Source organism: Aspergillus lentulus, assembly GCF_001445615.1.
Source record: "Aspergillus lentulus DNA, contig: Alt04, strain: IFM 54703, whole genome shotgun sequence".
NCBI lineage: Eukaryota > Fungi > Ascomycota > Eurotiomycetes > Eurotiales > Aspergillaceae > Aspergillus > Aspergillus lentulus.
This window is the reverse complement of record NW_028322122.1, coordinates 408,808-436,720: the sequence shown is the minus strand read 5'-3', so window position 1 is coordinate 436,720 and position 27,913 is coordinate 408,808. Positions and strand designations below refer to the sequence as shown.

Sequence of the window (27,913 nt, the reverse complement as noted above, 5' to 3'; positions counted from 1 at the left end):
TTTACAAGTACATAGGCCCATCGTGGGCTAGGACTGATCAAAGCTGCATCCACCGCTCATCAACTGGCTTGAAGAGTATGCTCTGATCAGACCATTTATCCTGAAATGGTTCGAGAGTAACTCCACGCTGCTCAACAGCCTCATACAGCTGTTTGCATGCATCCTGCGCATCTCGAAGTGTATCCTCCGGCGCCGCAACTAGCTCCCTTCTAGAGCTGCCTTCCTTTGGAGCCTCATAGTGTAGATCTAATACGAAGCTCAGTCGTTTCAAGTTAGGCAAATAGTCCGAAGACGCAAAGGCATTTACCCAGTTGGCCCACTCGCCGGACCTGCCAAGCGATGCGGGGCCTCGAAAGCGTAGTGTGGAGAGATTCGGAGGAAACAAAGTGTACAGTGTTGGGAGGAGGTTTTCATCCTGGAAGATATCACCCACGGAGAGAACAAAAGTCCTCAACTTCGGAAGCTCCGGAAGAAGACCCGCAAATAGCTCTTCAGTCGTGAAGTGGAAATCTAAGCCATGGGTGGAGCGAATGTTGAGTGTAGACAGGTTGTCCACCACATGTGGAAGAGCAATGGTCATCCGGTTGAAGGTATCGATAGCATCGTTCTCGAGTATCTCCAGCTGCTCCATCTTCGACGGTACTTCCTTGGGGAGAAGCGGTAAGTCATTGTTTGTGACCAGTGGCGGCCTCTCGCGCGTCCCCGCATACCGTTCATTCATTGATTCTGCGACAAGCTCTGGAAGCCAGACTAGCTCAATCTTCTTCTCTTCGGGCGTTCCTTCACGGACAGTCATGTACTTGGCCTCTTTTTCTCCCCGGGAAATCGCTTCCTTGTTCGCATCATACAGCTCCCTGCTGGTCGGCCCTTCAAACCGTAGTCCAGATGTCAATAGTAAAACCAGATGCTTGACTCTTCCTTCGAGGACCAACGGACTGCAGAACACTTCTCCGCACGCGTCACTGACAAGAAGCCGTTCCAGCGGCCAGTGTGTTGGTAGTCCCGCATCGTTCAATTCCTCGTTCCAGCCCGTGTGCATCTCTAGATCGTTGATATTGCTGAAGTGATTGCCAAGCAGTTCCCATTCAATATCTGACGGTGTATCTTCTGTTATTTCGAGAATCTGGATGTCCTGTGGGGTTTTTTCCAGTTGTGCAAGAAGGAGGTCTCTATGGTCATCGTCTCCGGTTTTGTGCGGGCCGTTGACCTTAACGGTGAACCGATGGGCGTCAGATATTTCTGACGCCATACTGAAATTTCTTCGTGGAGATATATTCCAATGTTGTTGACGATTGGTTGCTACCGAGATTCGGCGGACTTGCAACCGGCTAGGTGCAAGCCAGGAGACTTTTGCGGGTGATGACAAGAGGCCAGAGCAGACTATGCGCCTGGGCCAGAGCTGTTCCTAGGTCAGGAGTTCTTCTCTGACATATGATAAAGAACGGAAATGTACCATGGAGTTAAGAAGACAGGCGCTGATTCGTTTACCCTTGATAATTAAGGTTATGAGCTGCCTCCACTTAGCGTACCTTGAGTAGTTGAGGGATCCACAGCCTTCCAAGTCATATATCCCTTGACGATTGATTTTCTTCCACCTTGATCTGTATGGACTGAGCTTAGGCGATTATAGAACGGTTTCTCCACGAGCACTTCCCTACAGGATGAGGACAAAGACACAGCTGGAACACCCGGAGCGATCCTAGGAAGTGCACTGGGACAAGTGGTCCAAACAAGGTGCGGCGCCCTTGGCCTAGATCGCTCACGTGATGATGCACGCTGCAGCTCCGGGAATATCTCAAGAATTGTTGACACATGTCGAGAACCGGATATAGACTCGAATGGTTATGACTATAATTTGAAGTAATCATAATAGATACAAGCACATAGACCATGCTATACCCAGAACGCCTCATGCTATGCAAATCGAAACGCCATGCTGAGTCCAATAACCAATAAGCCACCGGACAGAATATAGCAAGAAAACAATTCAATCCAGAAACATGCAGCGTAACTGCAGCAAAGGACCAACCTCGGACTATGCACGAAGCTGGCTGCCGGTATATACGCCCTCAAAGTCAAGAGCAGCCAGCATGCCATTGACCCGGTCTATCTCCCGACTCAAATCCTCGACATTCATGGCAAGACTGCTGACCTCATCAAACTTGCGACGTCTGTTCGCATCCGCAATCATTTCGGACACGAAGAATTTCTGCTCTTCTAGGACGATAAGGCGTTCACGCAGTGCCTTCTCCTCTGCTTCCAAAGCAGAGACGGCGCTGCTTGTGTCGCTTGCTAGGCTGGTATTACTCCCGCTAGCAGCTATGCCATTATACTTGATGGACGCGAGTGCCGACTCTCTTGGTCGGTGACCGCCCACTGCATGATTAGTCGGAGTCGCAATTGAGCTGGCAGGGATTGCAGGTCGCCCATTTGGTGTTGCGTGCTTGAGAATCTTGGGCAAAGCTTTCAGAGGAAGCATGTGAAGGTGCAAGAAGTTAGTGGCTTTTTGATAGATGGCCTTTTGAAGGCGCTGTTGTGTTGGTGACTCGGTCGGCATATCACGAATACGCCTGGCGGCGACATCATACTGGGCGAAGGAATCAGTAAGTCGTTTCCGGACTTTCGAAGCCTCAGCAAGCTGAGCTGCAGAAGGGGGTCGCCTTGGATCTCTGGTAAGAAAGCATGATGTTAGACATAGCAGTAATGATGGAGATTTGCAACATACTGCAGCGTTGTGAGGAGCTTCTGAAATTTGGGCAAGAGCAGCCGAATGCCCCTCTCAAATTGCGCCAGATTCTCGTACGCTCTAACGTCCGGTGGTCTGCGCATGATATCTGCTTGAAAGTCCCGTCGGTCGAACAGGGTCGATTTACACTCCTTGCAAAGCCTTATGTCAACATTGATAGCACCCCCATTTGGTGTCTTTTCTCCAGTGGCCTTGGCCACTTTATCCAATTAGCGAAAGATTACAAAACCGAAAGGGGATAACATACAAGGTGTTATACTAAGAGGAACTTCACTGGAACATCCTGTCGCAAGGTCACCGCACACGACCCGCCCGCAGGTTCTGCAATGGTGCCTGCGAAAGGTATAACCGGTGAACTCCTGCTGGCAAAAGGGACACCGAAGTACGCCAGCGTCATCCTGCCAGCTGACGATAGTCTGCTCGAGCGCTTTCCGTTGGTCGTTCTGCCATGAGATTGGCCATCGCTTTCCCCCTTGTATCTGATCCGGAGGTAGGCTCGCTAATAGCTGGGTGAGTCGTGTCAATCGCTTTTCCAGTCGAGAAATTTCCAGCGTGGCTTTGTCAACGGTCTGCTTCCTCACAGCCTTGAATTCATCCATTCGATCGCGAACGAGGCCTGACTCGAGTAAGTACTGCCATGTCACAGCCATTCACACTATAGACACCTACCATTATGGTCGTTGTACCCTTCCCTTGATTTATAACAGGTCTCGCAAACCCTATACCACAAACCCCTCACAGGCTCATGCTGCGCCGATCTGGACAGTTTCATCTGGTACATGGTATGCTCCTCGCAGAAGAGCTTCCCGCACTTGCGACAGTTGACGCAGCCATTGGTGGCATTCAAGCGTCTCCCGCACGATGGCTCCAAACAGGTGTCATATAACCCCCGAACTTGCCAATGATCCTTTGTGATGATGTCTTCAGGGTCCAGTACTCTCGGCGGCTCGTTGTAACCCGGCTGGGGCGCAGCGGGCCGACTTGGACCAACGGATGGGTGATGATTCTCGTTCGACTCGAAGACGTCCAGGCCTTTTAGTTTCTGGTTCAATACAGCTAGAGGCTGGAAGCGCTTCGCCTTTTCCATCTGCACCTTGAACCAATCCTTGACTTCATCTTGCCGGTCGTCTTCGAGGTTTTGATGTACGTCATCGAGGTGTCTGGAGTTACTGTTAGGCAGGCGTCGCGAATAGGGCGCATCGAAACAAATACCTATTCAATTGTAAGAGTGTTACCTGTAGCTTGTTAGCTTATCGCAGAATGACTTGCTTCCCAACCAGAAAGCTGGGACAGGGGTCGATGTGACGGGTGTAGGCCATACCATCTCCTCATTGCAGATCGGACAAGCAAGCTGAGCTCCGGCAGCCGCCGGGGCCGCCGATATGGACGTCGCGCCATTTTCCAGAGAAATCCGGGAAGTGAGATCTTGCGTTTCAGATGAGAACTGCGAGGCGGAGGCTTGGGAACTGAGGGAGAGGCTGCTGGCGGACGGCGATAAGATGCTTGGCTTCTGTTGCGGAGACGCCGTGGATGCTGCTGCTGCGAGAGCGTTCGGAGTGCCCAGGACACGACCTCCACCCAGCGTCCTCCGGGACATGATTAGAAGCGGGTTATGGGAGCATGTGAGATAGACCCGCGACAAGTGGTAAGACTGGGCAGGTTTGTTGGCGGGTTTGGGGCGACAGGGCGATGATGAGCGTATCCTGCCTAGCTCAGGCAATCAGGCTGCGGAGCTCATTTGAGGGGAATCTACTAGCCTGAGGCCGACAACTAATGCCTAAGGCGTTAAGGCAGCAGGATCTCTGCCATCATATCGTCCTCGTCCATCACTACTCTTCTCGTTATTGCTTCAAGATTACTCCATCCGATCCCAATTTCAGAAGCTGATCGCTTTACTTGCTAATGTTTCAAGGTTGGGGTTCATAACGATCGTAATATTTTCTATTTCGCTAAAACAACAAGACAAAAAAGAAAAAAAAAAAAACAAGCAACAAAAGCAGATTTTTTTTGTGTTTTTTCATCACTTTTTCAACTTTTTTTTTGTTTTGAAACCCCAAAATTTTCTTTAGTTTTCAACTCCTCCACAGCAAAAGCATATATATATATACCCAGATGCAATCCTCCTATGTACTGCCAGCGTGTGCCAAAATCCATCTCCATTCCTCCCACTCGCTATCTTCCTTATCCCCCTTATCCTCCGAATCCCTATCGCTCATAGTCCCGGTGGTAGCTGGTCCCCGTATTAGGGTTGTCATATTCCCTATGGACATGGGTGGAGCCGTCATCGCGTCGATCGACATCGCGGTGTCGATATGTCCCGCTAGGATTCACTCTCTCACGGTGATGCCTCGTCGAGCCATCGGTACGATAGTCCATGTGCTGGTCGTACGCTCCAGAACCGGGATCGTAGGCGGTCGTGCCGTAGCCGTTGTCGTAGGTGGTGCCGTATGTGCCAGCGGTGGTGCCGTAGCCCCTGGTGCCGTAGCCTGTGGTCCCAGCCGTGGTGCCATAGCCTGTCGTGCCGCCATAGCCTGTGTTGTCATAGGTGGTTCCCGTGGTACCGTAACCCGTTGTAGCGCCCGTCGTGTCATAGGTGTTGGTGTTCCCGTAGGTGGTTCCGGCGTTATCGGTGTAGTCGGTCATGATGATTGTGTTGTGTTGTCACAACTTGAAGATAATATAGTTCTACTTTTTAGCGGATATCGCAAGAGACTCAGCCTGATTGATACGCAGAATCTGATCTGATCCGGAAAAGACCAAACTCTCTCTCTGGAGCCTCCCTCGGCCAGCCTTATATTATCCCTCGTGGCGGTGGATAGCACAGCAATGACCCGTTTCTGACATCACGGGCGGCGTCAACACCTCAGCGGCAATGAGGCGCGACTGGCCGGAATCGAGTCCAAGGAACGCGTCCGGCTCCGATATTCGTTGAAAATGCCTTCATTCCATTTCGACACGCCTCCTTCCGTGGAACGGATTCCTTTCCAGACCACCGGGCTGGTTCTGGACTCTGATGATGTATCTCGGAGTGGGCGTGAGCCTCCCTACCAGGAGCCACCACCACAGATGTGATGAAATTCCCTATTTGGGTAGACTTGCGAGTCATGTCTTCTGGAAATGCTTAGAACGAAATGGTACTTGCAGGTGCCAAAGGTGGCACATTGCCATAAACATCAGCCGCACAGTTGTGCCCGCATTTGCATCATACTCGAATGTCATCTCGTCCTGGATATTCTGTCAATCAACGAATTTCTCTCTTGTTCTCGGGTTGTGCCGACGGGAATTGCTATTGCCATGTGGATACACGGAGAGCTCTATGTATCAAACCTTGAGAAATACACCTGCACTTTGGTTAGCCAATGTTCTAGTAAATTTGCATGTCGACTCACATTCTTCATCTACTTTCTTCGTGGACCGACATCCCTTCGGTACGTCCAATCCAACAAAAGAATCTGCAGAATAAACATGGTTGTATTCTTCTATCCACAGGCATCAAAATATAGGGTGCATTTATACACAAGCGAACGACGCGCTTTGCGTATGTTCGACGAAGAGATGGTCTAGACGTCTACCCACTCCCACATCATTCTAACGCAAATGAAGCAATAGAAAAATCATATCTCTAGCTTAGATCTTCCTCTGCCGTTCCTTCTCTGCCTGAGTCTCCAACTCCTCTTGCTTCTTGCGCTCCATCTCGCGCTGCAGTTGATCGGGCCGGCGGATAGCGATGTCTTTGGGCCGGAAGTCACTGAACAGGTTCTTCAACACGTTTTCAATGATCCAGCAACCGGCGTAGTCAATGACCATCAACACAGTCAGTGTAACCTTGAACTCGGTGCTGAATGGAACGAGGCGCATCTTCTCATTCAATTCCGGAATGAACTCAGTGGCACAGGAGAAGGCAACGCCAGATGCGGCAACCAAGCCCCAGTACATCGCCTTGTTCTCGCGGATCGACTCTCTGAAGGGTCGGCCTTGGTAGTTGATGGAGAAAGTGGAGATCTGCTGGATAAGCTGGAGGAGGTAGATGGCGCTGTTGAGGAGCGATGGCTCGAATTCACCCTCCAGATCGATATCGGATTTTCTCCTGGTCAACTGTCAGCAATATGAAGTAACCATTATTGGCACAGAGTACTTACGGTTCAATGGAATAGACATAGTTCGACAGGTAGATCAGAGTAGCGATATGGATGGCGAACTGGCCGAGAACGGAGCCGATGATGTACACGTTGAAAATGTTCGGCTGGGGTCGCTCTTTGGACAAACCCTCCACTGACTGAAACGAGAGTTAGCACAGGGTAATATTATTATATCGCACGATGTAAACCTACCTTGGCTCGGGAAATCGAAAGGAAGCAAACACTCATGAGCATGCCGCTGATGGTGACCTGACCATCACCAAACTTGATACCGTCGAGGTAGATGACACTCAAACTGTAGGCGCTGATCAGGCAGTTCAGGGCAAGGATCTTGTACATCTGAATAGTCGCCACCAGGGTACAACGACCTTGACGCAGGATGTTGGGGATCGCGATGACATTAGCCAGCTTGCTGGTGAACGGCGCAGCAACCGAAGCATCTCCGAGCTTGATTGTAGGGGGCTCGCTGTCATCCAATTCCTGCTCCAACATGGAAGATGTGAGTTTGTCAGCGAAGCCGGCAGCTGCAATAGAAGCTTGCTGCTGTCGCTGTTGCTGAGGAGTCAGGTTGGCATTGGATTGCTGCAGAGCTTGCGCGCCAGGCGAGGTGATAGTGGGAATATGCTCTTCCTGGTTTCCTGCCGTGGCCAGCGTGGCGGCACCCTTGCGTTGAGCCTCCCTTTCCATAGCCTTCTGATAGTGCGGGTTGCGCGGTCCCGGGGGGTAAAGATGCGCAATCTGCACAGGAACAGGCGGGGCTGGCTGGTTGAAACGTTGCATCATGGATACCTGCTTCTCATAGATTTCCTTCATCTTCGTCGTGCGGTAGTGTTCCGCGATTTTCGCAAGGTCCTCGGGAGATCCGTTCAGTAGCGCAACACCGACGTGGGCCTGCTTCAAAGCCCCGACATCGTTGGTTCCGTCACCACACATCAGAGTGGTGTAACCAGCATCCTTGAGACCAAGAAGAATATCCTCCTTCTGCTTGGGGGACACGCGAGCGTAAACCCAGGTGTGACGCAAAAGGGTTGAGAAAGCCTTCTGACCCTTGAATTTAGCCAAAGCATAACCGGTGATACAGATGTCCTTTGTTTCGATAATCTCAGGGTCCAAGTCGTGAGTTGGATCCACGTCGCGGTTGAACTTGTCATCGATGGATCGCCACACTAGTCTTGTACCGGACATGTCATTCTCAGGAGCGTCGAGGATAAGGACGTCACGGTCCACAATCTCAACTTGGCGCGCGACGTGAACGGCTGTCAAGGGGTTGTCGCCGGTGATCATGACCACACGATGGCTGCTCTCATTCAGCATACGCACCGCCTTGATAGCATCTTCCTTCAAAGGACATTGAAGGACAAGGAAGCCGGCAAAAATCAGGTCAGCTTCGATTTCTTCACGAACATAACCGTTAATGCGTCCCTGAGACAACTCGGATTCGGCAGAGAGATACTTGTACGCGAGGGCAAGAACTCGAGCACCATTCCGAGTGAAGTACTTGAAGGTCTCCTCATAGTGCGGAGGCGTGTTGACCAACATAGTTCTGATAGTTTCAGGAGCACCCTTGACACCCACGAAGGTTGCCTTGGCCTTCTTAGACGTCTTACGATCGGTCGTCACCACGGTAGCAATTGTGCTTTGACGCTTGAGGGCGGAAGAGAACTGGAACCGTCTCTTAATCTGCACAGATTCAACTGCGCGGGGGCCTGCGGGCTGAGCAGCCTTGCTCATGAGAGTGTCGTTCCGGCCCAGAGTCCAGCCGAGCCACTGCAATGTCGCCTTCTCCATGGGATCACCAACGACTTCGCCTTCATCCAATTTCACCAGAGCGTGAGCACTCGCAAGCACAAGGGTCGTGTCGAATGGGATATTAGCAGACTTGAAAAGTTCTGTGTGAGCGCCGTCCTTTCCAACATTAGCACCCTCATGGCCTAGGGTGAGACCAGCAATGCCGTCTACAACCAGATCCTCGCCGGTCAATGTGCCAGTCTTGTCAAAACATGCGATATCGACACGTCCTGCGAAGGGAATACGGAAGGGCTCCGTGCAGAAAATTGCAAACTTGCTCAGTGCAGCCAGACTCGTGTTGACCGCAAGACTGAGTTCCATAGGTAGTTCGGGAGGAACGACGCTAGTGACGATAAGGACGCAATCAAGGAGTAACTTCGATCTCTTGCGATCCTTCGCTACACCCTCCTGCCACACATACCATGCCGCAGCGATGGCGAATATGAGGAGGAAAAGAATGAATAGCAGGGCTTCGACGTTGTTGGCGGAGACGCGCTCGGTGGAATAAATCATGGTACGAACAAGGCTTCCCTGGCTGGTTTCGAACCCGGTCTTCACGACCACACCAACAGCGCCATTATCTGGAGGAAGGGGAACCCCGGATGAAAGTTTCCGCGCATTCTCCGATCCATCTTCTCCGTTCGAGTTGTGATGGGTGATTTGCAATACCTTGGTACCTCCGTGAACAAAGGCGTTCTTGTCCAAACCGTCCGGTTCAATCAAGTCGTCTCCGGGTCTAAGCTGGATCGACTCCTTCAGAAGCGGCGTGCTCTCACCCGACAGCATAGCCTCATTGACAATAGCACTACCTTCAATCAAGAGAATGTCACAGGCAACGCCGCTATCTTCCTTGGTGCGATTAACGGACATCAGATCTCCAGGGAGAAGCTTGTCACTGGTCAATTCTTGCCACTTCCTCTGGCGGTACACCCAGACATCGTAGGGCTTGATGTTCATGCCGCGGAACTCGTTGAGGGTTCTCTGACGTTGCCAGACAACGGTGCTCTCGAAAACAACCAGCATGAAGAGGGTGAACAAAGAATAGTACCAGTATTCGTCAAGCATCCACAAGCCAACGCAGAAGACCTGGAAAACAAAGAAGGGTGCCACAGCATGCTCCTTGAATAGCTCCACGAATGTCGGAACGGGAATATCGAATGTGTTGTCTCCATAGTGATGCTGGATGCGATCGATTTCTTCCTTGGAGGTCAAGCCCTGGGTTTGCTGAAAGACCTTGACGGGGGGCTTGGGCTCCGCGTCGAGGACGTACGACAAGGGCGCGAAACATTGACGCTCCGGGTAGTAGAGAAAGCGGCGCTTCTGGAAGAGGAACGAGAATGACTTCTTTCCACCCATTGTGTCGCGATGCAGAGGGCAAATCTCGGCAGAGCCAGCGTTGGCAACCGGGATCACTTTAATAAGCTGCGCAGAGTCGAGAGACCGGGCCTTGGTCGCGGTGAACAGGGTTTGGATGTTGATGTTCCATTTTGTCATCAACCAAAGGAGGGACTGCGCCGTAATGATCGATCCAGACCAGACGAATGTCCATTCTTGTCCTTGAATGTATGTATCGTAGCGCTCAGGGGAGAGGTAGACGGCGAAGAAGGCAGGCCAGATAATCAGGAAAGGCCACACATAGGTGTGAAGTTGAGTAGGGAGAGGGTTATGCAGTGAAGCATATTTGATTTGGGGATCGTCCACGAGTTTCGCCCTAAGCACTGGTCAGTAAGATGGTCATTGCACGCGACAGATTGATGATGTGGGACTAACATGGTGACACTCGAATGACCACGACGGCCAAACGACGCAGAATTATGATTAAGTTCCTCGTTTAGTAAATCATAGGACTAGGCCTCAGGAGAGATAACCTGGCAGTGCCTCAAAAAATACCGAAGATGTCCAAGAACGAGAGATAGGAAACAATCGCGAAAGAAGCCACCTTTGGATTCCCTTTTTGAGGTTGCGCCGCTTGAGCCTGAAATATTAATAAGGTGATTTGTTTCTTGCCACCGATTGGCCGACGCCACGTGCCGGGGCTTTCGGAGTAAGGTAGCTCCGAAGGTTTGAATGTATCGATTTGTTGACCAATCATCATGCAGTTCTGCTTTCTCTTCCATGGCTTCACGGACAGCCAGACGAGGGATGAACTGTGCCTGGAACCAAGCAGAAGGGCATGGACTTTGCTTATGTGCAAACTAGCTGACGCGCCCAGTGCAGCATAAGCATTGTGCAACAATATAACTTGCCCCTGATAGCCTACTACACACTGACTGGTGGCGTAGGGGAGGTTTTCCATAACAGTCAATGCTAACAATTACAAAGGTATTTGCCTCCCTCCCTACAAGCTAGCGAATGATGTCGCCGTTGGCACAAAAAGAAAATCCATGGATTGGTTTTTATAGCGGGATAGGGAGCCTGTCCATGCCTCATACTTCATCCGAACTCACAAGGAAAGACTTGTGTACATTCACACCATGCAAAGGCTCCTGCCTGGGATTCAAGTCCTCCTGGCTGCTACTCTTGCTTCCGCGGGGAGAAGTCTGAATAGTCGTGACGACGGCCCGTGATTCATGGGGATATACATCAGGTCGCCAGTACTGCGTTGCGTCTCGGTCATGCTTCGATTGGTGTGTCCCATTGCCATTCCCGTTCATGCTGGAGAGGGGCATGCTGCCGAATGTCTTCTTCGTAGCTCCGCTCCTTCCGTAACTGGTGCCACGGAACCAACGGAAGAGTGGACGGAGAGTCACGAGACTACCGGCCATTATACCCAGTGATGCCTCGACGTTAGACCAGATACTGATGTCCGTTGTTGCGTCTGTGTGAAGTCGGTTGATGTTAGCGCGCGATCGAGTCATTTCGCCGGGGAGACTTACAAAGGAACTCATGGTCTTTGTATAAGTGAAGGTAGGGGATGCGAACGATGACGGCAGCGCTGGCTCTGAGCAGGAGTTAGAAAACAATCCCGAGGCAAGCGAGAAGCTACATGGAGACAAAACGTACATGCATCCCAGACTCAGAATAGCAGCCAATGCAATCTTTGTCTTCCGCGTCATTTGGAGCTTCCAGACCAGCGAGATGGGCAAGAGACCGAGAACAAAGTCGCACAGTGTGGCGGTTACACTGTAAAGATAGGCGACGTTGATGATAGTGTCCGTACTCAGGCAGGTTCCTTTCGCTCCAGGTGATAATCTGTTCCAGAAATATGATACCGGTTTGCATTGCAAAGTCAGGACGAACCAGAACACAAGACCAACGACGACGGTCACTCCAATGACAGTCCACAGAAGGATTGTATGCGTTTTTGTCACGGTCAGACGGAGGAGGGCTACCGCGATCGAGATTTTGGCGACCACGCACGTTACTACGTAGCTTGTCTGACCGAGCCACCACCACTATGAACAGACGAGCGTAAGCATGATGAACCCAGTGGTGCACAAGACAGAGTCCAGGTGGTTTGAACACATACAAATAGTGCTGTCGAGAACTGTTCCACATGCGCCAATTTCCGGCCCATTCCATATAGAGAGCCTGTTATACCGCATAAGGCGAACAAGATGTTCAAGGCCTGCGAGAGAATGAGTCCGAAGTTCTCGCAGAGCATGGAGACATGCATACCATCGCGACCACCATGATAGTGTCATCCCACCCAAAGGCCTTGACCAACTTCAACCGGACAAAGCATCGTAAGCATACAGCGATGAAAGACAGACCCAAAAAGACAACAGTGACGATAAAGATCGACGCGCTGCGATCTGGAAAATCCAGCATGATGACAGGCAGTTGACAAGTCGCCTATGGGTAATTCCTCATGACTGCACAGCTGATCGCATGATCTCAATAACGGGGCGACAATATGAGCATGAGGGTCCAACTTGGAAGTTGGAGTCAGTCTTGAAGTCCCAGAAGCTCTCAATAATCAAATGTGGATCATGGTCGTTCTTAAAGGAAAACGACCCAAGTTACTAGTTACTAGCACCGTTACAGCAAACAACCTACACTTAATAATAATAGCCGCATGGCACAAGGCAAAGTCAATTCAGGCACTCAAAAATGTAGCTGTCAGAGCGGCGATTAGCATTTGCCATTAACTGTGGCGACGACTCGCGAATTGCCGAATGGAGCCAACCATGGTTGACTATGTTTAAGAGCAGTGGAGATTCATTTTAAAGACCGGTGACATTCAGTGATCAGTACGGAGTTGTAGTGATGCAGGTGCTAATAATGGCTACATATACAGTAATGCACCGCGGAAAAGGGGGGAACCATAGTTGGGATTGGACGAAAAGCAGAGCAAGACATATCAAAACTGGTACACCAAGGTCATAAACTTCTTTTCTTCTTTTTCACATGGAAAATCCTCCTGGCTTGGGGTAACTATCGCTGTCGTCAGGGCCAAAGTTAACTAGAGCCTAGGTTGCAACGCACTACCTAGGTTTAGAGCGCCGCCAAGGATTGTAAGCGAGATCGAGCCTAGAACGAACTTGCCAGGAACAGCATAGATACGCACTCTGCTGACTCTGCAGGCTGAAGCTGGGCGTTGTTGATGTGGGCCTTGTCCTGTAAGTAGTCTCAGCCAGAGCATCGACACGTGCAGGAGTAGCAGTTGAGTATAACATTTTTTTCCATTTTGCAATGGTTGAAGGAAATTAGCGACGCATTATCTATCCTCTACGAGGAAGGTCGCGAAGGCAAAACTGGTATCTACATAATGCAGAACGACCGGTAAGCGCCATCGTAGTCACCACCATTATTTGTCAAGTCAAGTCTAACGGACTGACATACGACCCGGGCTAGAAGAGGAAAGTGGACACTTGCCATCGGTTATCTGGATTGTGGAGATTTCGCCCGTCAATTCTCAAGGAACGGGGCACACAGGCACACGCAGACAAGCAACAAGCACCTGCGCACCAGCCGGTCTATGCCTTGGGACTTGCGTGGAAATCCAGTGGATGGAAGTCCGTGGTGACGGAGACCGCCGGGAAGTACTGAAAGTCAAATATGAGCATTATTGATTGATTATTCTTGACAGTCTGGAGTTGACAGGTGACAAGATGTCGATCTGACGGTTGATTTCACTCTATCGTCCCTAGCTGCCCTGCTTTTATTATATAACAGCATCGACAGAGGTTCGGTCAACATCTATCCCGGCTCACTTACCCATGGAATCGAGTTTCAAGCAAACCTGAGCAAAAATGGCACGCATTGGCCGACGAGGATCTTTGCCATCATGGGCAAAAGAAGGACATTTTTTAGTTTGGTTGCAACAGCCCACATCTCATGCGCCTAGGTGGCGGCGTCGCGCTAACCATGGTAACTAGTGGTGCATAACAATAGTTATTATTAATAGTATTTGCTCTCTTCTCCGTGCGTAAGCGTCGAAGCATCGAATCTTTTTGACAAGGAATGCTACCATGGCATTGGGTTGATCCTACATTAGTCGACTTGAGAATGCATTATTGTAATCAATCTAGTGTAATTGTGTGGCGCGTCAAGTCTGGAGAAGCAGAATGTCTCGCGTGTACAGAGTAGAGTTCGGCTAAACCCAGGCTTGTCTTCTTCAAGGAGTGAACTGCCGAACAAGACTCAGAATCGGGAACAGATCTTCTAGACAATCGATATCCGGCATTTTGTCGGTTTCACTTGGCGATCGACAATTGCAACATTTGGATCGTCCTCATGCAGCGGGAATTAACTCATAACTGGCTACGGTCTCCGAAACTTGCTCTCTTGCGTATTGAACAGAAAAAGTCGTGTTCTATAGTTCTCCCCGAGCGTACCCCTGACTCTCTAGATAATCAACCTTACGATCAGCGATGCTGTGTTCACAGGTCGTACGAGGCTGATATGTATTAAGTTCAATCCAGAACCATGACTCTGAAGTCTGAACTCGAGACCTCCTGGAGGTGACACGGCTTGTTTCAAAGCACGTTGGCTAGCGCCTACATATTGTCGATCAGCTAGTACAGAAGGATCAACACAGTATCTCACAGGTCTAGAAAGGTACCTCTAATCCTCAATTAGCCAGCTTACCACGGGACAAACCTATTTCTTCTTCACCCTAAATGCGTTCTCTGCAAGCCTGAAACTAGCCAAGGCATAATCCTGTAGCTTAGTAACGGCAGTCCAGATCCAGTAAACCCACGTGGGTTTATCCTGGTCAGTTGATAAGCTAATTCGAACAGATGGCTTTGAAGCTTAGGTACTTGCCAACTTACTCGCTGCCGGCCGAGAACATTCGCCGGGCATTCAGTCGTTGACTCGATGAAAGGCTTGATTCGTCTGAAGCAACTGAGTCTTTCTGAAGAGGGCAATCCTGTCTGGTGTCAAGCCGCTTGTCAGCTCGCTTAACGGACGTCAGAATCCTAAAGAAGGTGGATCCTCGTCAGAAAGGGGAACTCATGTCCTTTCTTCTCCGCCGGACTGGTCCATCTTCTGTAATCTGACTATGACATCGTCTCCTTGTCAGGGATTTAAAGGATCGAGGCATGCGTCCCATCTTCTTCAACACCCGTATGAAGTGTCCACGTTGGACTTTAGCTACCACAATCGGTAGGGCGACTCGAATACCGGAATATTTACAGAACATAATCATAGTAAACTGCATCATTGTTGTCAGGGATGAATCTCTAATGCTATAGACTTTCCCAATGGCGATTGATGATCTGGCGCAATTCTGACTTACTCCCGTTTGAACTGAGTCATGGTCCATGTGCAAGGATTGCCACTATCAAGTGTCTTGGATAGCAGGGGGACCTCGTATCATTCTGCTGGACTCGTAAGGGTTATCCTGAAATAGCAACTTATCAATGTTTCACCAGTCTTGGATAGTCTCGATTTCTATCTACTCTAGGACTAGCTGAGTTCAAGTTCCTAATTCTCAGGACCAATCAGCCCAGATACTTATCTTCCGTTTGCACAGGCTGGAAGTGATAGACCGACGTATGATCGTGAAGTCGGTGGCATGGGTTCATAGCTTCCAATTCTTCTCTTGTCGAATAGGCAGTTCAATCGAATAGAGTGCGCTTATATACAAATGCTAGAGCCTCTTCACATCTAACAGCAACCTCATCTATTATGGTCAATACAGAGAAGCTCGAGCATCTTGATGCTGGGTGTCACGAAACACGCCCAAGGTTTGTTGCTTTCAAAGCAAATGGCTGCCTGGCCTGCTATATCCTATTGAGCTTGTTCACAGCTTATCATCTCGCAGATGCTATATATGTACACACTGACAATCCTAAACGCTTGGTAGCACATACAGTGAAAGCGGTTCGGTGGCAGAAGCCTAGAGCTTCTATGCTGTACTCCTGCAGCATGATGATTACCACTTCGCCTCCTTGCTACTCAGGAACGCGTTCAAAGTCGCGACGATTTTCTCCAAAGCCTCAACCTCCCGCTTCAAAGCAGCATTGACCTTGTCGGAGTCGCTACCGAGCTTCTCGTAAAAATCCTTTCTGTAGGGCGTTGCTGACATCGCGGCGGAGAAGATGGGCTTGACAACGAACGAGTGGTGGGGCTTGAGAGTGTTGCCGTAGGCTTCGCGGAAGGAAACCGACAGTTCGGTCTCCTTGTCGAGGTTGTGACGGAGGGCTTGAACGGTGAAATCAAGGCCACTGTCGAGAACATAGGTTGTTAGGTTCATTGTCATCTCGGCAAACATACGCTTGACTTATTTCGTGACCACCTGCTGGTGGATGCGGAGAACGTACCGGACAAGCCACAACAATCCCTCGGTGGCGACGTGCTTTCCCGTCTTCAATTCGTTTACGACAAGTGCCTGGAGAGTCTCAGACTCAGCAGGGGCAGCCAGCTGCCTGTCTCTCACTTTCTATACCGCCGTTAGTCTTGCTACAGTGGACACGAAAATGAATGATACCTTAATGTTTCCGAGGAGGTCATTCTTGACGGGGGCAAAGCACTTGCTACCAAGGAGATCTAGAGCAGTCATTGAGTCAGAACTAGTTTTCTCAGAAGCTCATAGAGATTAGTTGAACACATACCGAATAGGGTCACCAAGGACTCAGCTGCCTCGAGAAACTCAGTGGTCGAAATGCCATTGTCGTTAACAGGAACATCGGCGAAAGACCTCTTGAGAGTATCGAACCAAGTACCACCAGGGGGAATAGCGGCAGCCATTGTCAAGAATGTATTTGAACACAAAAATGTACAATTAAAACTAGAGAGAAGATAGAAATGAATACGGAGTAATGATGAGGGAGAATGAGGGGAAGAGACAGCTATCAACAACAGCTGAGCTGTCCCTCACCGCCAGTAGCAGTACACGCAAGCCACAATAAGCGGGGCGGGGCGGCCCCTGAGCATAACTGCAAACAGTAAAAACATAACAAACTAAACAAATGGAGCAAACGGTGCCACTGCACGTGATGCATGACATCATGGCCCTTGACATCAACGATCGCCTGGTGGTGCCTGAGGAAGCTGTTTCCTTGCTGTTTCAGATTGTCCTCCACTCCTGAATATCAAACCCTTGAAAAATGCCTCGATTACACAGAGTAGCCTAACACCAAATGGTTTCCATGCAATTTCTCTTTTGCTAAATACGGGGGTTGCGGTGAAGTCCCATGAGTACTCAGAGCCCTGCTGATCAGAATGTCAGCGCTGGAAGAATGGAGACAACCCAAAGCGTGTTCCAGGAACACCAGCATGGACTTGATCCAGGGTCTTTTACGGCCGAGAGATTAGTAAGTATCTTGCCGATAAGTTCACTGGGAAGATGCAAACTTGTAAGATACCTCGTACCTGACTGACGGCTTTAAGCGATATGCCTCCGGCTATCACTTGCACATGACAAATAGGAGATTTTTCATCGGACCAATTCCTGAAGGCTGGCTGCAGCACCACCGCAAGCACTGGTACAAGACCAGACTCAAGTTTCGGAACTATACTTCGAGAGCTGTTACGTTCACCGCAGACACAACCACTCCTACCGCAGATCAGCCGGAACCAGAAGCAGCCCCATCATCTGCTCGAAGGCAGGATACCTCACTGGCTGATACTACGATTCAGATGGAGGTTGAAGACAGGTCAGAGGAGGAAGGTGATGATCGCGAGACGGATGAGCAGCCTGATGGCCTCCAGTCCATACCGTATCCTTTGACTGAGGCCGAAGTTCCCCCGGGGGAATTAACTGCCCTAGGTTCGTCTCAGGAACAGGGCGAACCACAGCTGAACCATGAATCGACTAAGAAGAAAAAAGGTGCGCCGACAGCATATTATACAGCTAGAGAAAACAATCCTGGAACAGCTGGGCAAGATGACCGCACCGCTGAAGCAGAAAGTACGCGGACGTTGAGTATCCCTAGCCAAGATGATGCCAGTCAGTCAGCTCCCATGGCACCCGTTAGCGAATCTGGCTCTACGACGGCATTGCTAAGGCCTAGTTTGCGTTCTAAAGGGAAAGGTAAACTCAACGCCTTGTCTTCTGCCAGCCTTCAGCGACAGGAGCCGCAGAGTGAACGAGAAGACGATGTGATCGATCCCCGACAGAATAGATATTCTACAGCCTCACTCGGCGGAAGAGTGAAAAGCTACCAATTGGATGACAAGCTCATGGACAGACAGCAGCGTCTAATGTCCCGTATAGCCTACACCTATGATGTGCTCTCAGGAAATCGTCGACAACGGCGCAAGCTGCGTGAGGGCGAGATTATACGAGCAGAGAGGATGCTTGTTCGCGTCGAGATGACTGTGCAAAAAGAGCTCCCGAATGACTACACTGAAAATGATAGCCTCAGGTTGGAAACGAAGGTTGCAGAGAGTTGGAGGGAGTTTCTCGTCGTCTGTCGGCTATCATCCGATGCGGAGTCACCTGTTGTCCTTCAGATGTATAAGACGCGCGTCGTTCCGGAGATACAAAAGTCAAATTCTAGGATCAAACCCTACCACGAAATCGCTCTAAATCGCAAGAATATCAAGGTGAACCTCTACTCTTGCTTGGATAAGTCCATTGTGATTTGGAGACCCTGCAAGCGTGGTACCAAGATATACATAATTCGGCCCAAATCCGCAGTCCATGCCACTGAATGGTTTACGTTCATATATCAAGTGTTGGGGCGGCACCGTCCAAGTTCATTATCCATTAATGTCCCTGATTTGGGCGTTTCTCTTGTCTTTCGAAATCCCTTTGAGCAGTTGGAGTCCAAGTGGGAGACTCAGAAGGGGGAAAATAGCGATGGCACACCCGGTCAATCGAGAGATCGCGTAAACGATGTTGCTGCGGCTATCATCCGGGGTTGTGTGGACCTGCTGGAAAACCGCTCCGAATGGGCAGAAGTGCTACGCGAGTGGTCAAAAACCGAGAAGATTGGCCTGGCCTGGAAGCGCTACGACAGACTGGAGTGGGTGGTTGGCTTGGGTGAAGAGAAGATGTACGGATCTCTTGCAATGCAAACCACCCACCAGCTTCAGCTGCGACCAAGGCAACACTATCAGACATTCGTCAAGAATGGTGATGAGAAACTCGAAGAGCCACAACCAGTGGAAGGCTTCCTGGTCCGTTTGACATCCCAGAGAGGAGTGCATCAACGGATGAATAGGATGTTTTTTAAACGTCTCTATTTTTTCACACAAGATCATTACCTTTTGTTCTGCAGACCAGCAAAAGCTCTGCCTCCTACTCCGCCGAAGCTTTGCTCGGACGAGGCTGGCATACCCTCAGCGCGGCAGATATTGAACGAGATGCCTCTCTCATATGACATTGATCCCTTTCCAATTCATGACGGCGAGATCACATGGATGTCTACCGGGAATGAGGCCCACCTGAAAGAACATGATCAGAACGCCTATGCACATACCCAGAGGTCCATGCACAACCTCACCCATGCGGACGGGTTCATCGATCTTTGTAAGGTTCGGGAGGTACGTCAAGTGTGCCGTGGCAGCTCCCCTGCCGATCCAAACATTCGCGAAGGTCCCGATGTCGAATTCAACCCTGAGACGCAAGACACCCATCGGGATGATGGTGCAACAAAGCAATTCGACGATGATCGAACCTTTGAAATGGTACTTGACAATGATCTTGTTGTTCGACTGCAAGCATATGATAAGACCACCAGGGACGAATGGATAAAGAGAATGGACGCGCTGGTCAAATATTGGAAAGCCCGCGTTGCGGCCGACTCGGTCGAGCTCAAGGCGATTCGGCAGCGCAATCTAAATATTTTGGGCATCGATGAAGGAATTGAGTCTGTGGTAGGACAGTTCTCTAAGGAATGGGAAACAAAGAAGTCAGAAGCATCACCCTTGTTGCACAACATATGTACTCTATCGGGTTGCCGGACAATAAAGGTACACCGTGCGAACCTAGTGCAATTGAATCACATACTGACCATAAGGTTGCAGATGTCCGGCCAGCTCTTTCGAAAACCTCGCCGCCACTCTACCTTCAAGAGGTGCGATGTTATTTTGGCTGCCGGGAAGCTTTTGATCTTCCATAGCTCATTGCGGAAGCGTACTGGCGTCGAAATTCCTCATGTTCATCAGAGTCTCGAGACCACGTTGGACCTGGAAGACTGCTACATCTACTCGGGTCTAATGACCGAGTCTGATCTGCTCTACGCAAACCGGACTTTCGACAGCAACCATCCAGGCCACCATGCTTTACCTCGCATTTATCTTTCATCCGATGTCTATACCACCTCCGACGAGGACACAGCTATCACGTTCGTCGTCTGGCAGCCTCTACGAAAAAATTATTTTAGGGCACAGGAGCTCAGTAAGAAAGGGAAAACGAAGCAGAAGCTGAGGCAAGTGTCTACGCTCGGCGTCCCTGGACGGACTGTGGTATTCAAGGCACGGAGCCGGATAGAGAGGGATCGTTGGGTCATGAGTATTTCATCCGAGATAGATCGATTGCAGGAGGAGAAGCCGGAAGACATGCGCCTAATCAAACCATCAAATAATTGATTCGGCTTTGTCGTTTCCGGCACTGGCAAGACGCCAGAGTAGCTCTTTAAGGCTGCTTGAGCAGGTTGTTTTGTTTGAATCTCTTGGCATATCATTGTTCATGATCACATGTATCCTACACTCTAATATTTCTACAAATACACGACACTATATACAGTGCATCTAGAAGACATATTTGCAAGGAGCCGAGGCATAGGATCTTACCTATTCTATTCGAGGTTTTTCCAACTTGACAGCCTCCTTCAACACCCGTTGCCGGACATCTTGGCGGTAATTATCCCCAAACCTATGATCCCCGTCACTTTCAACAACCCCCTTCTCCCAATCCCGCCAGTTGAGCCACCTAAACTGCGGCCTCAACACAGCAATGACTCGCCCCGTGATGAGACTAATGCTCACAGGCCCATACGTATTACTATCAAGCGACTTCTTCGGATCCTCCGCATCACCCTCCAGCCAGACATGATTGAACGGCACAATCTGCGACGCCTTCATGCACGGTTCACGAGTCGTGATCCGATCACCAGGGAGACCGATAACCCGCTTAATGGCGGTGTGTTTGGGATTGGCAGGCGACCTAGCACCACCATACCGTCAGCATGTTCATTTTCATCAATCGCAATCGCAATCGCATAAGCAGAAGCACAGGTAGAGCAAACCACCCACCGAAACGTAACAATCATCCCCCGTTCCAACCTCCGTTTCCGCTCCCAGGGCCACCCCGCCCCGCCGAACGGCCACATGTTCACCAACACCATGTCGCTCTTCGTATGCATGCTTTCGTAGTCCTCATTCAAGAAGGGCGTCATTGACGGCCCCCGCACCCACATTACCTGGAGGACATGTTCGGAGAAGAAAATCCCGATTGGGATGATGGGTGCTAGTATACGGAGGACGCGGAATGTTCGGCGGATGGGCGTTGGCAGGGCCGCGTAGCGATTGCGGAAGAGGGAGGAGAGAGAGGGCCGGTTGGAACGAGGTGATGACTGCGGTGGTGTTTGCGTTTGTGTTGGGGGGAGTGAGGGCGAGGGATTTGGGGCAGCGCTGCCGGGTGCGGAGGCGGAGGCGGAGGGTGCTGTGGTCGGCGGGACTGGTGGTTTGGATGATCGTATTTTGGCCATTTCTGGTGTGAGGACTCTAAATTTTGAGGTCGTTTTGCCTGTAGGTGGCCCCTCTGGGGAGGGCCGAGGTGGAGGCATGTTTGTGGTTGGTGTGCTTGTGCAGAATGTTATCGGTGCATGTAGCTTCAATTGAGATGACCGGCTGGTTCGGATATGAGGAAAAGAGAGTGGGCTCTATGCGAACCAAGATAAAGAAGATGTATTGATCTAGAACTAAGAATAGGAAATTCTCGTTTTGTAGGAAATATCTCGACTGTCGCATACGATTGGTAAAGATATCGGTAGCGTGACTGGTCTAGAAGCTTGTTTGCAGCGTTTGCACTTTACGTCCCGGAGAAAGCTCCAAGGTTTTGATGAATCAATTAACTAAGATAGCAGTGAAAACGCCATACATCCGTGCCAGAAACACATGCAACGCCATCATGTCCAATTCAGATTATCGTAGCTGCATCAAGTCGTATTAAGTAGCCCTGAGCTTCCTTTCTGCCAACCCGCCACGTGCAGACTACCAGTCCTTTGCAAGATAGTTTTCCACCGGGTGGGAGGCACCCTCCTCAATGATACCACTGGACTGGACACTCTGTACGTCTGCTGCAGATGGAGCCCTTTCGATCTCGACGGGTTCGTCATCAAGCCTTTCCGCTGGTCCGCCCTCTGACTTGTCGACTTCCTCCCAATCATCCTCACTCTTATCGTCAACCTTGGACTGAACGCCTTCACTCTTAGCGTCGGCGCTTGGTTTGATGTCGTCCGCATTAAGCTTTTGCTTTTTATTTTCAGGTTGGCCTTCCAGGGCAGGGTCTGCAGTGGGTGGGTCGGGAAGTTTGGCTGCGAGTAGCTCTGGTGTTGGCGAAGATTCAGCGGTCGTATCTGTCGGGACTTCGGAATGGGTACTATGGCGAGGAAGGTCTTGCTCAACTGGTGGAAAGATCAAGCTATCGACAATCAGTTTCGCGCCGCCAAAAAGGTAAAGAGCTCAATCAATGGCACTCACGGGATGGCTTGCTCATAGGCCACTTCATCCTTTCGCTCAAAGTTGCAGAAAATGATCCTTTCCAGCTTCTCGATATTGCCAGGACCCTCCAGAAACTTCCGAACCTCATCAAGAGCCGCAAAGGCCGCCTCGTTGCTCGGATATCCATAGACGCCGGTGCTTATCGCAGCAAAAGCAATGCTCTTCATCTCGTTTTGGACAGCTAGCTCCAAGCTTCGACGGTAGCAGCTCCGCAGCAACATCTCAGGTCTGTCGTCGCCCTTTGTAAATTCAAAATGGTAGATGGGTCCAACGGTATGGATAACCTTCTTGCATGGAAGGTCATATGCAGATGTTATTTTGGCATCGCCAGTCTTGCAGCCCTTCAGGGTCCGGCATTCCCTCAGGAGATCTGGTCCTGCAGCGCGGTGGATAGCTCCGTCCACACCGCCCCCTCCAAGGAGCGATTCATTGGCTGCATTGACAATGCAGTCGACGTTCTCCAATTTAGTGATGTCGTTTCGAATGAGTGAGATGATATTATTGAATGAGTTTGACGGCTTGGCAAGTGGTGCAGAGGATGGGACTAGACGGCCCACTTTGTACAACAACGAGACAGTTGGGATCTCTGCTAAGGGTACAAGGGGAGGTGACATTGTGTAAGGAGTTTGACGCTTCCGATGGGTTGAAAAGCTAGTCAATAAGTGTAGGTAGCTTGAGAGTTGATATGCTGAAAGAAACGCAGTGGACAAGTCAACAGAAAACCGAACCCCGCAATCCAAGATGGGATCACCAAAGCAGGAACCACCAGGCAGCTGTATCGTTTCTCACTTGTAGATTTGAAGATGACCTTTAGCAATTGTCCTCAGGTGAAGAAATAGAGCTCATGGAGATGCACCAAGCGTTGTTGATGCTATCTAAGTTGTGAAGGTGACAGTTTCCCCGCACGTGATAACACATGATCTGCATGCTTATCGATAAGAGAGCTTTATCTTATCATCTACATCATACCAATCCGTCAACAAGTAGTGTGACAACCATCAACAGCTCGAGAGTATTCATTCATTATTCAAGTCATAGTGTTGCTGCAGGTATCGTCATCATTGAAGCGACTGTCCGTATCAAAGTCGAAGGCATCTTCAAAGGACATCGTCTCTTCAGAGTTTGAGACTTATGATACATGCCCACTGCAGACTTGTGATATGTACCATAGGGGCTCGGCTGTTTACTAAAAATGGACCCTTTGTACGGACTACAGATACAAGCAACTGGGAAACCATCAAACCAGTAGTTTAGACGGCAGCAATCTGATCTGACGTCGTCTCCGCAGCTTGGGTCCGAGATTACGCCGTCCAAATCCGTCATAGTGAATTCGATGATCTTTCTTACGGCACGATACGGGTGTAACCACTTCCACGATGGTCGTCGGGATTTGCTATCCACGCCAAAAGCGAAGCAAACACCGATGCCGTTAGTCCCGGACACTACTTGCCCTCAAGAATGACAACAATTAAAATAACAGTATTAATCACGATTATGACCATACGAAAAAGCAATATGATTATGTGACAGGGGTCAGATTCCTTTTAAAAGGAACTGGGCCGATTCGCCCAGCAGGGAGCTTGCGAGGTGCAACATTCCTATTGTGGATTAGTCCTAAACAGCTTTGCTTTCGCTCACTAAGTGGGCTCGTTATGGACCAGATAATGGAGTTGAAAAGGATAAAGTATCGAAACCCCTGTGGACGTGTACACGATACCATGATCCAGAGTTGTAAGTTGAGAGTCGCAATGAGAGTTGCCTTGTATGCTGACATTCAAATGTACTTCCTCTAGACTCTTTGGGTCTTGATGGCTCCATTTCAAGTCACAATCCTCGGGCCCATTTCTTGCAGTGGGTCTAAGACGTGCCCTATGCAGTGCGTGGCGTCTACTCGATGGAAGTCATCTCTTCCAAGTCACAGCGGCAGGGTTATGCAAACACGATTGCAAGTAATCAGATGCGGAGCTTCAGAGTATTTAGTCATGGCGATACCAGGGTCATTCCTGCGTAGGTCCTTCCTACTGTGAGCCAGACTGTTCATGCTGGTCGGAGTCTCCGTATCCTGGTATAGTACCTTCTACCTGCTTGTTGCAAACCCCAGATTGCTCGTCGGAATAATCATGCTTGAAAAATCGACATATATTGGAAGCCGCTTTTGAGCCCTAGAGAGACGTCGTGCTGCTTGCTTGGATACCGATCGTCTGCAACAGAATAGCATTCAAAATGGCTATTCTACGAGGTGTTACCGGACGCTCGGCTCCTTGAGCTTTGACAATACACAATGCGTTGTGAGAAATATGCTGAGCCTTGTGCAGCCCTACCTGCGCACAGTTCTGATGGAGTTGTTCGGATCTCCTCATTTCCCCGTCTTTCCTAGTACAAAGCTTTAATTCTTTCCTCTTTTTCGGTCCCTAGGTGCCAGTACGCTATGAAATCCCTCATTTCTGGAGAAGAACAAGCGTGGCCTATGTCAGGTGACTCTTCTGTTTCTTCAGATTGGACGGGCTCTTCTGTCCGCAAACCACGAGTGTTCCTGCAATCGATAGCCCCGGTGTGCAGTCCAGATTCCCTCTTATATAAGGCCTAGATGTGAGCCCGTTCTGGAAACGGAGTTTCACACCATGAGAAGCCCTTGATCAAAGCCATGAACTTATCAGGGTCACAGTACGATAAGTGCACAACTGAGAGGCTTGAGTTGGAGTCCGCATCAAAGCCTGAGATCCTTACTTAGGAGCCCATCAGGGAGGACCGCGGTGCGTATAACCAACCCATACCACGTTAGTCGGGGATGGCTATTCTGTACACACTCGACGGTCCATTCAGTTTGTGCACATTCCCAACGTGATATCGAGATTGGCCTGGCCCAGCGCAATTCAGGTTCTACTCGCCGCAATTGATTTATACACTATCTTTTCTGCTGAAGTATCTAAGCAGCATCTCGTGTTAGTAGACACGGTAAATAGGGAATATCTTATCCAAACCAAATGTGACTCAAGGTGGTCAAGACACGCGCTGCGCAATATATATTTCCGATCACCACTACTGTATCGGACTAGAACAGTTTGTCCTGATACCTACAAGGACTCAGTGCAAAGGATAACCGAACCTCAGTCCTCGAAATCCCAATTACGATCTGTGTACTCGTTGAAATTCCTTCTATCAATTTTGACCATGTGTCGGGAGCTTTGAATTTCGCAAGGCGCTGGTGCTCAATTTCGAAATAGATTAGAATAAAGCACGAAGAAAGCCCCACCCAGTGACTTCCTCCCATTCCCTGTAAACAGCTACTCCACTCCGTGCCACCTGAATCTTCGATTATTCCATAGATAGGGGGATCGGACATAGCAAGTTCTATTAATTTGGAAGATGAGTGGAATACTCTGTAAATAATACCAAGGGACCCGTCTTCGGCGATTAAATCGAATTCCCACCCCACCGCAGGACTACGGTACCGTCAAAGTGTCAAAGTAATTGGGTGCCGGGGCAACCAGCCGTTTGGTAAGTTAGTCAGGATTCCAGAAGGACTTAACAGGAACTATCTACACTTTAGTATATAGAAGAACTTTGATCGCAATCGCGCTTAGAATTCGTGGCTGTGGCTCAGTGGGTAAACTATTATTCTTCGGCGGTCATGGGTTAACGCGAGATGATCTTGTTGATTTGATTATTGCCCGTGGCGATCCTGTCAGATTGTCACAATATTTATAGTAAAGGGGGTGTGGGGGTCGAGAGCAATAGAAGCAGACGAATCCCACGAGAAGAGAATCATTACTCTGATGCAATTTTTGGTTAACAATGGAGAAGGTACCGTTCGGGGACCTCGTCTGTTGGATTGTCCACGTGTGCTGGCCGCTAATTTTTCGTGGGTCCTCGATCCATGGTACTTTGTAAAATTGTATTGATTTGAGATGATGGCTTTGGGGCCAGACTTTCCTGCATTCAAAGTCGTTCCGCTACTGTGTTAGAAAACTGGCTTTTCCCAGTTGAATATCTAGAGAGATAGACAAAATTTATGACTCAATGCTAATCAAGATTCTACTCCGCCACATCGCTGTGTTATCGGGAAACATCCGAATGGAAGGAAGCAGGCCTGAGACCATGCCATCCTCAGATGTGCAGACTGCAGAGGACGGAATAGATACGGTACGAAGATTAAGATTGCAACATCCCTGCTGGCAAAAGTGGAGACGGAAAATCTTCACCCGCACAGTAGAAATGGAAAACCGTTGAATGGCTGGGATGCACCCCCCGGCGCATCTCCATCGGCCCAGGCAGTCTGTGCAACGATGATGGCGCAGGGAGGCTGGTCTCCTGCAGGTACTGGTAGCCTGGCTAGTTCGTCTAGGCATGGAGTACAGCAGGATTCCGTAAGACCAAGGAGTAAGACACCATATTATTGATTTTTCTCGGCTCCGAAGAATTACACTCGGTTATCCGTTGCTGGTACTAATTGGGACAGGTGCAGCTGTCCTGTATGAAAGAGGCAATAGCCAAGTGCGCTACTCCGATATGGGAAGTGACACATAGATCGTCCCGACGTCGACGGCAGAGATCCAGTAACCCAGCTCCTGGATTTGTGGTAAGGTGCATCTCAGCTTACATCGATACTCGTAGACGAATGACGATGAGCCAGATGCAGCTTGGAAGTGGCAGCAGACGTGACAGCTCTTAGTGATCCCTCGAGCCCTCCATATACAATCAACGTACAGTAGGATTCATTATTAATCCTTATTTGTAAGTCAACATCAAGTTTGACGATGTCATCTATCTACTTGGTACCCATCTGGACATCGTCTCCTGTATCTTGCTCACCACGTCGCAATGCAGGTCTCCAATCAGGGTAAAAAGGACAAGGCGGGTGAACGGACAATGCAGTGTCTGAAAGACTAACTCGCATCCATGGTTTACTAGCGATCAACCGTTAACCACGTCCCCGAAGAGACAGTCAAAACAAGGCTCCTCTGTCCTCTTCTAGAAAGAACTGGGGCTATTCCTAGTCTATCTACTAGTGCTAGCAACGTTCGACTTTGGACTTGGTAGATACCCACCAGACCAAGCAGATTTTTTCCCCCTCTAATTTATATTAAAAGGCTCCATCCGAAACATATAACTCGCCCTATTATAGCCGCTTTAGGCTCGATCGATGAGCACCCTGTCAGACTATCAATTCGTGGCA

At 49.7% G+C, this 27,913-nt stretch overlaps 7 protein-coding genes across 7 annotated transcripts; 1 reads left to right on the top strand and 6 right to left on the bottom strand.

The window, feature by feature from the left end:
- Positions 1-37: 37 nt before the first annotated feature.
- ALT_1424 (uncharacterized protein) lies at positions 38-1,249 on the bottom strand (the record flags this gene model as incomplete). The annotated part of the gene is made up of 1 exon (XM_033562269.2): positions 38-1,249. One exon carries the CDS (start codon positions 1,247-1,249, stop codon positions 38-40), a length of 1,212 nt encoding a protein of 403 aa, XP_033418160.1.
- A 786-nt stretch (positions 1,250-2,035) lies between these two features.
- Positions 2,036-4,343, bottom strand: ALT_1423 (uncharacterized protein; the record flags this gene model as incomplete). The annotated part of the gene is made up of 6 exons (XM_033562270.2): positions 2,036-2,669; positions 2,726-2,945; positions 2,994-3,362; positions 3,416-3,906; positions 3,959-3,981; positions 4,068-4,343. 6 exons carry the CDS (start codon positions 4,341-4,343, stop codon positions 2,036-2,038), a joined length of 2,013 nt encoding a protein of 670 aa, XP_033418161.2.
- Positions 4,344-4,951: 608 nt separating this feature from the next.
- ALT_1422 (uncharacterized protein) lies at positions 4,952-5,389 on the bottom strand (the record flags this gene model as incomplete). The annotated part of the gene is made up of 1 exon (XM_033562271.2): positions 4,952-5,389. The coding sequence occupies one exon, from the start codon at positions 5,387-5,389 to the stop codon at positions 4,952-4,954; it is 438 nt and encodes a 145-aa protein (XP_033418162.2).
- A 10,608-nt stretch (positions 5,390-15,997) lies between these two features.
- Positions 15,998-16,812, bottom strand: ALT_1421 (GLTP domain-containing protein; the record flags this gene model as incomplete). Its single annotated transcript, XM_033562273.2, has 4 exons — positions 15,998-16,289; positions 16,386-16,504; positions 16,553-16,611; positions 16,677-16,812. The coding sequence occupies 4 exons, from the start codon at positions 16,810-16,812 to the stop codon at positions 15,998-16,000; spliced, it is 606 nt and encodes a 201-aa protein (XP_033418164.1).
- A 491-nt stretch (positions 16,813-17,303) lies between these two features.
- Positions 17,304-20,601, top strand: ALT_1420 (sporulation-specific 71 family protein; the record flags this gene model as incomplete). Its single annotated transcript, XM_089599160.1, has 3 exons — positions 17,304-17,378; positions 17,455-19,887; positions 20,038-20,601. 3 exons carry the CDS (start codon positions 17,304-17,306, stop codon positions 20,599-20,601), a joined length of 3,072 nt encoding a protein of 1,023 aa, XP_089456306.1.
- A 204-nt stretch (positions 20,602-20,805) lies between these two features.
- Positions 20,806-21,800, bottom strand: ALT_1419 (putative mitochondrial inner membrane protease subunit Imp2; the record flags this gene model as incomplete). The annotated part of the gene is made up of 2 exons (XM_033562275.2): positions 20,806-21,178; positions 21,268-21,800. 2 exons carry the CDS (start codon positions 21,798-21,800, stop codon positions 20,806-20,808), a joined length of 906 nt encoding a protein of 301 aa, XP_033418166.2.
- A 427-nt stretch (positions 21,801-22,227) lies between these two features.
- Positions 22,228-23,351, bottom strand: ALT_1418 (macro domain-containing protein; the record flags this gene model as incomplete). Its single annotated transcript, XM_033562276.2, has 2 exons — positions 22,228-22,657; positions 22,717-23,351. The coding sequence occupies 2 exons, from the start codon at positions 23,349-23,351 to the stop codon at positions 22,228-22,230; spliced, it is 1,065 nt and encodes a 354-aa protein (XP_033418167.2).
- Positions 23,352-27,913: the final 4,562 nt, after the last annotated feature.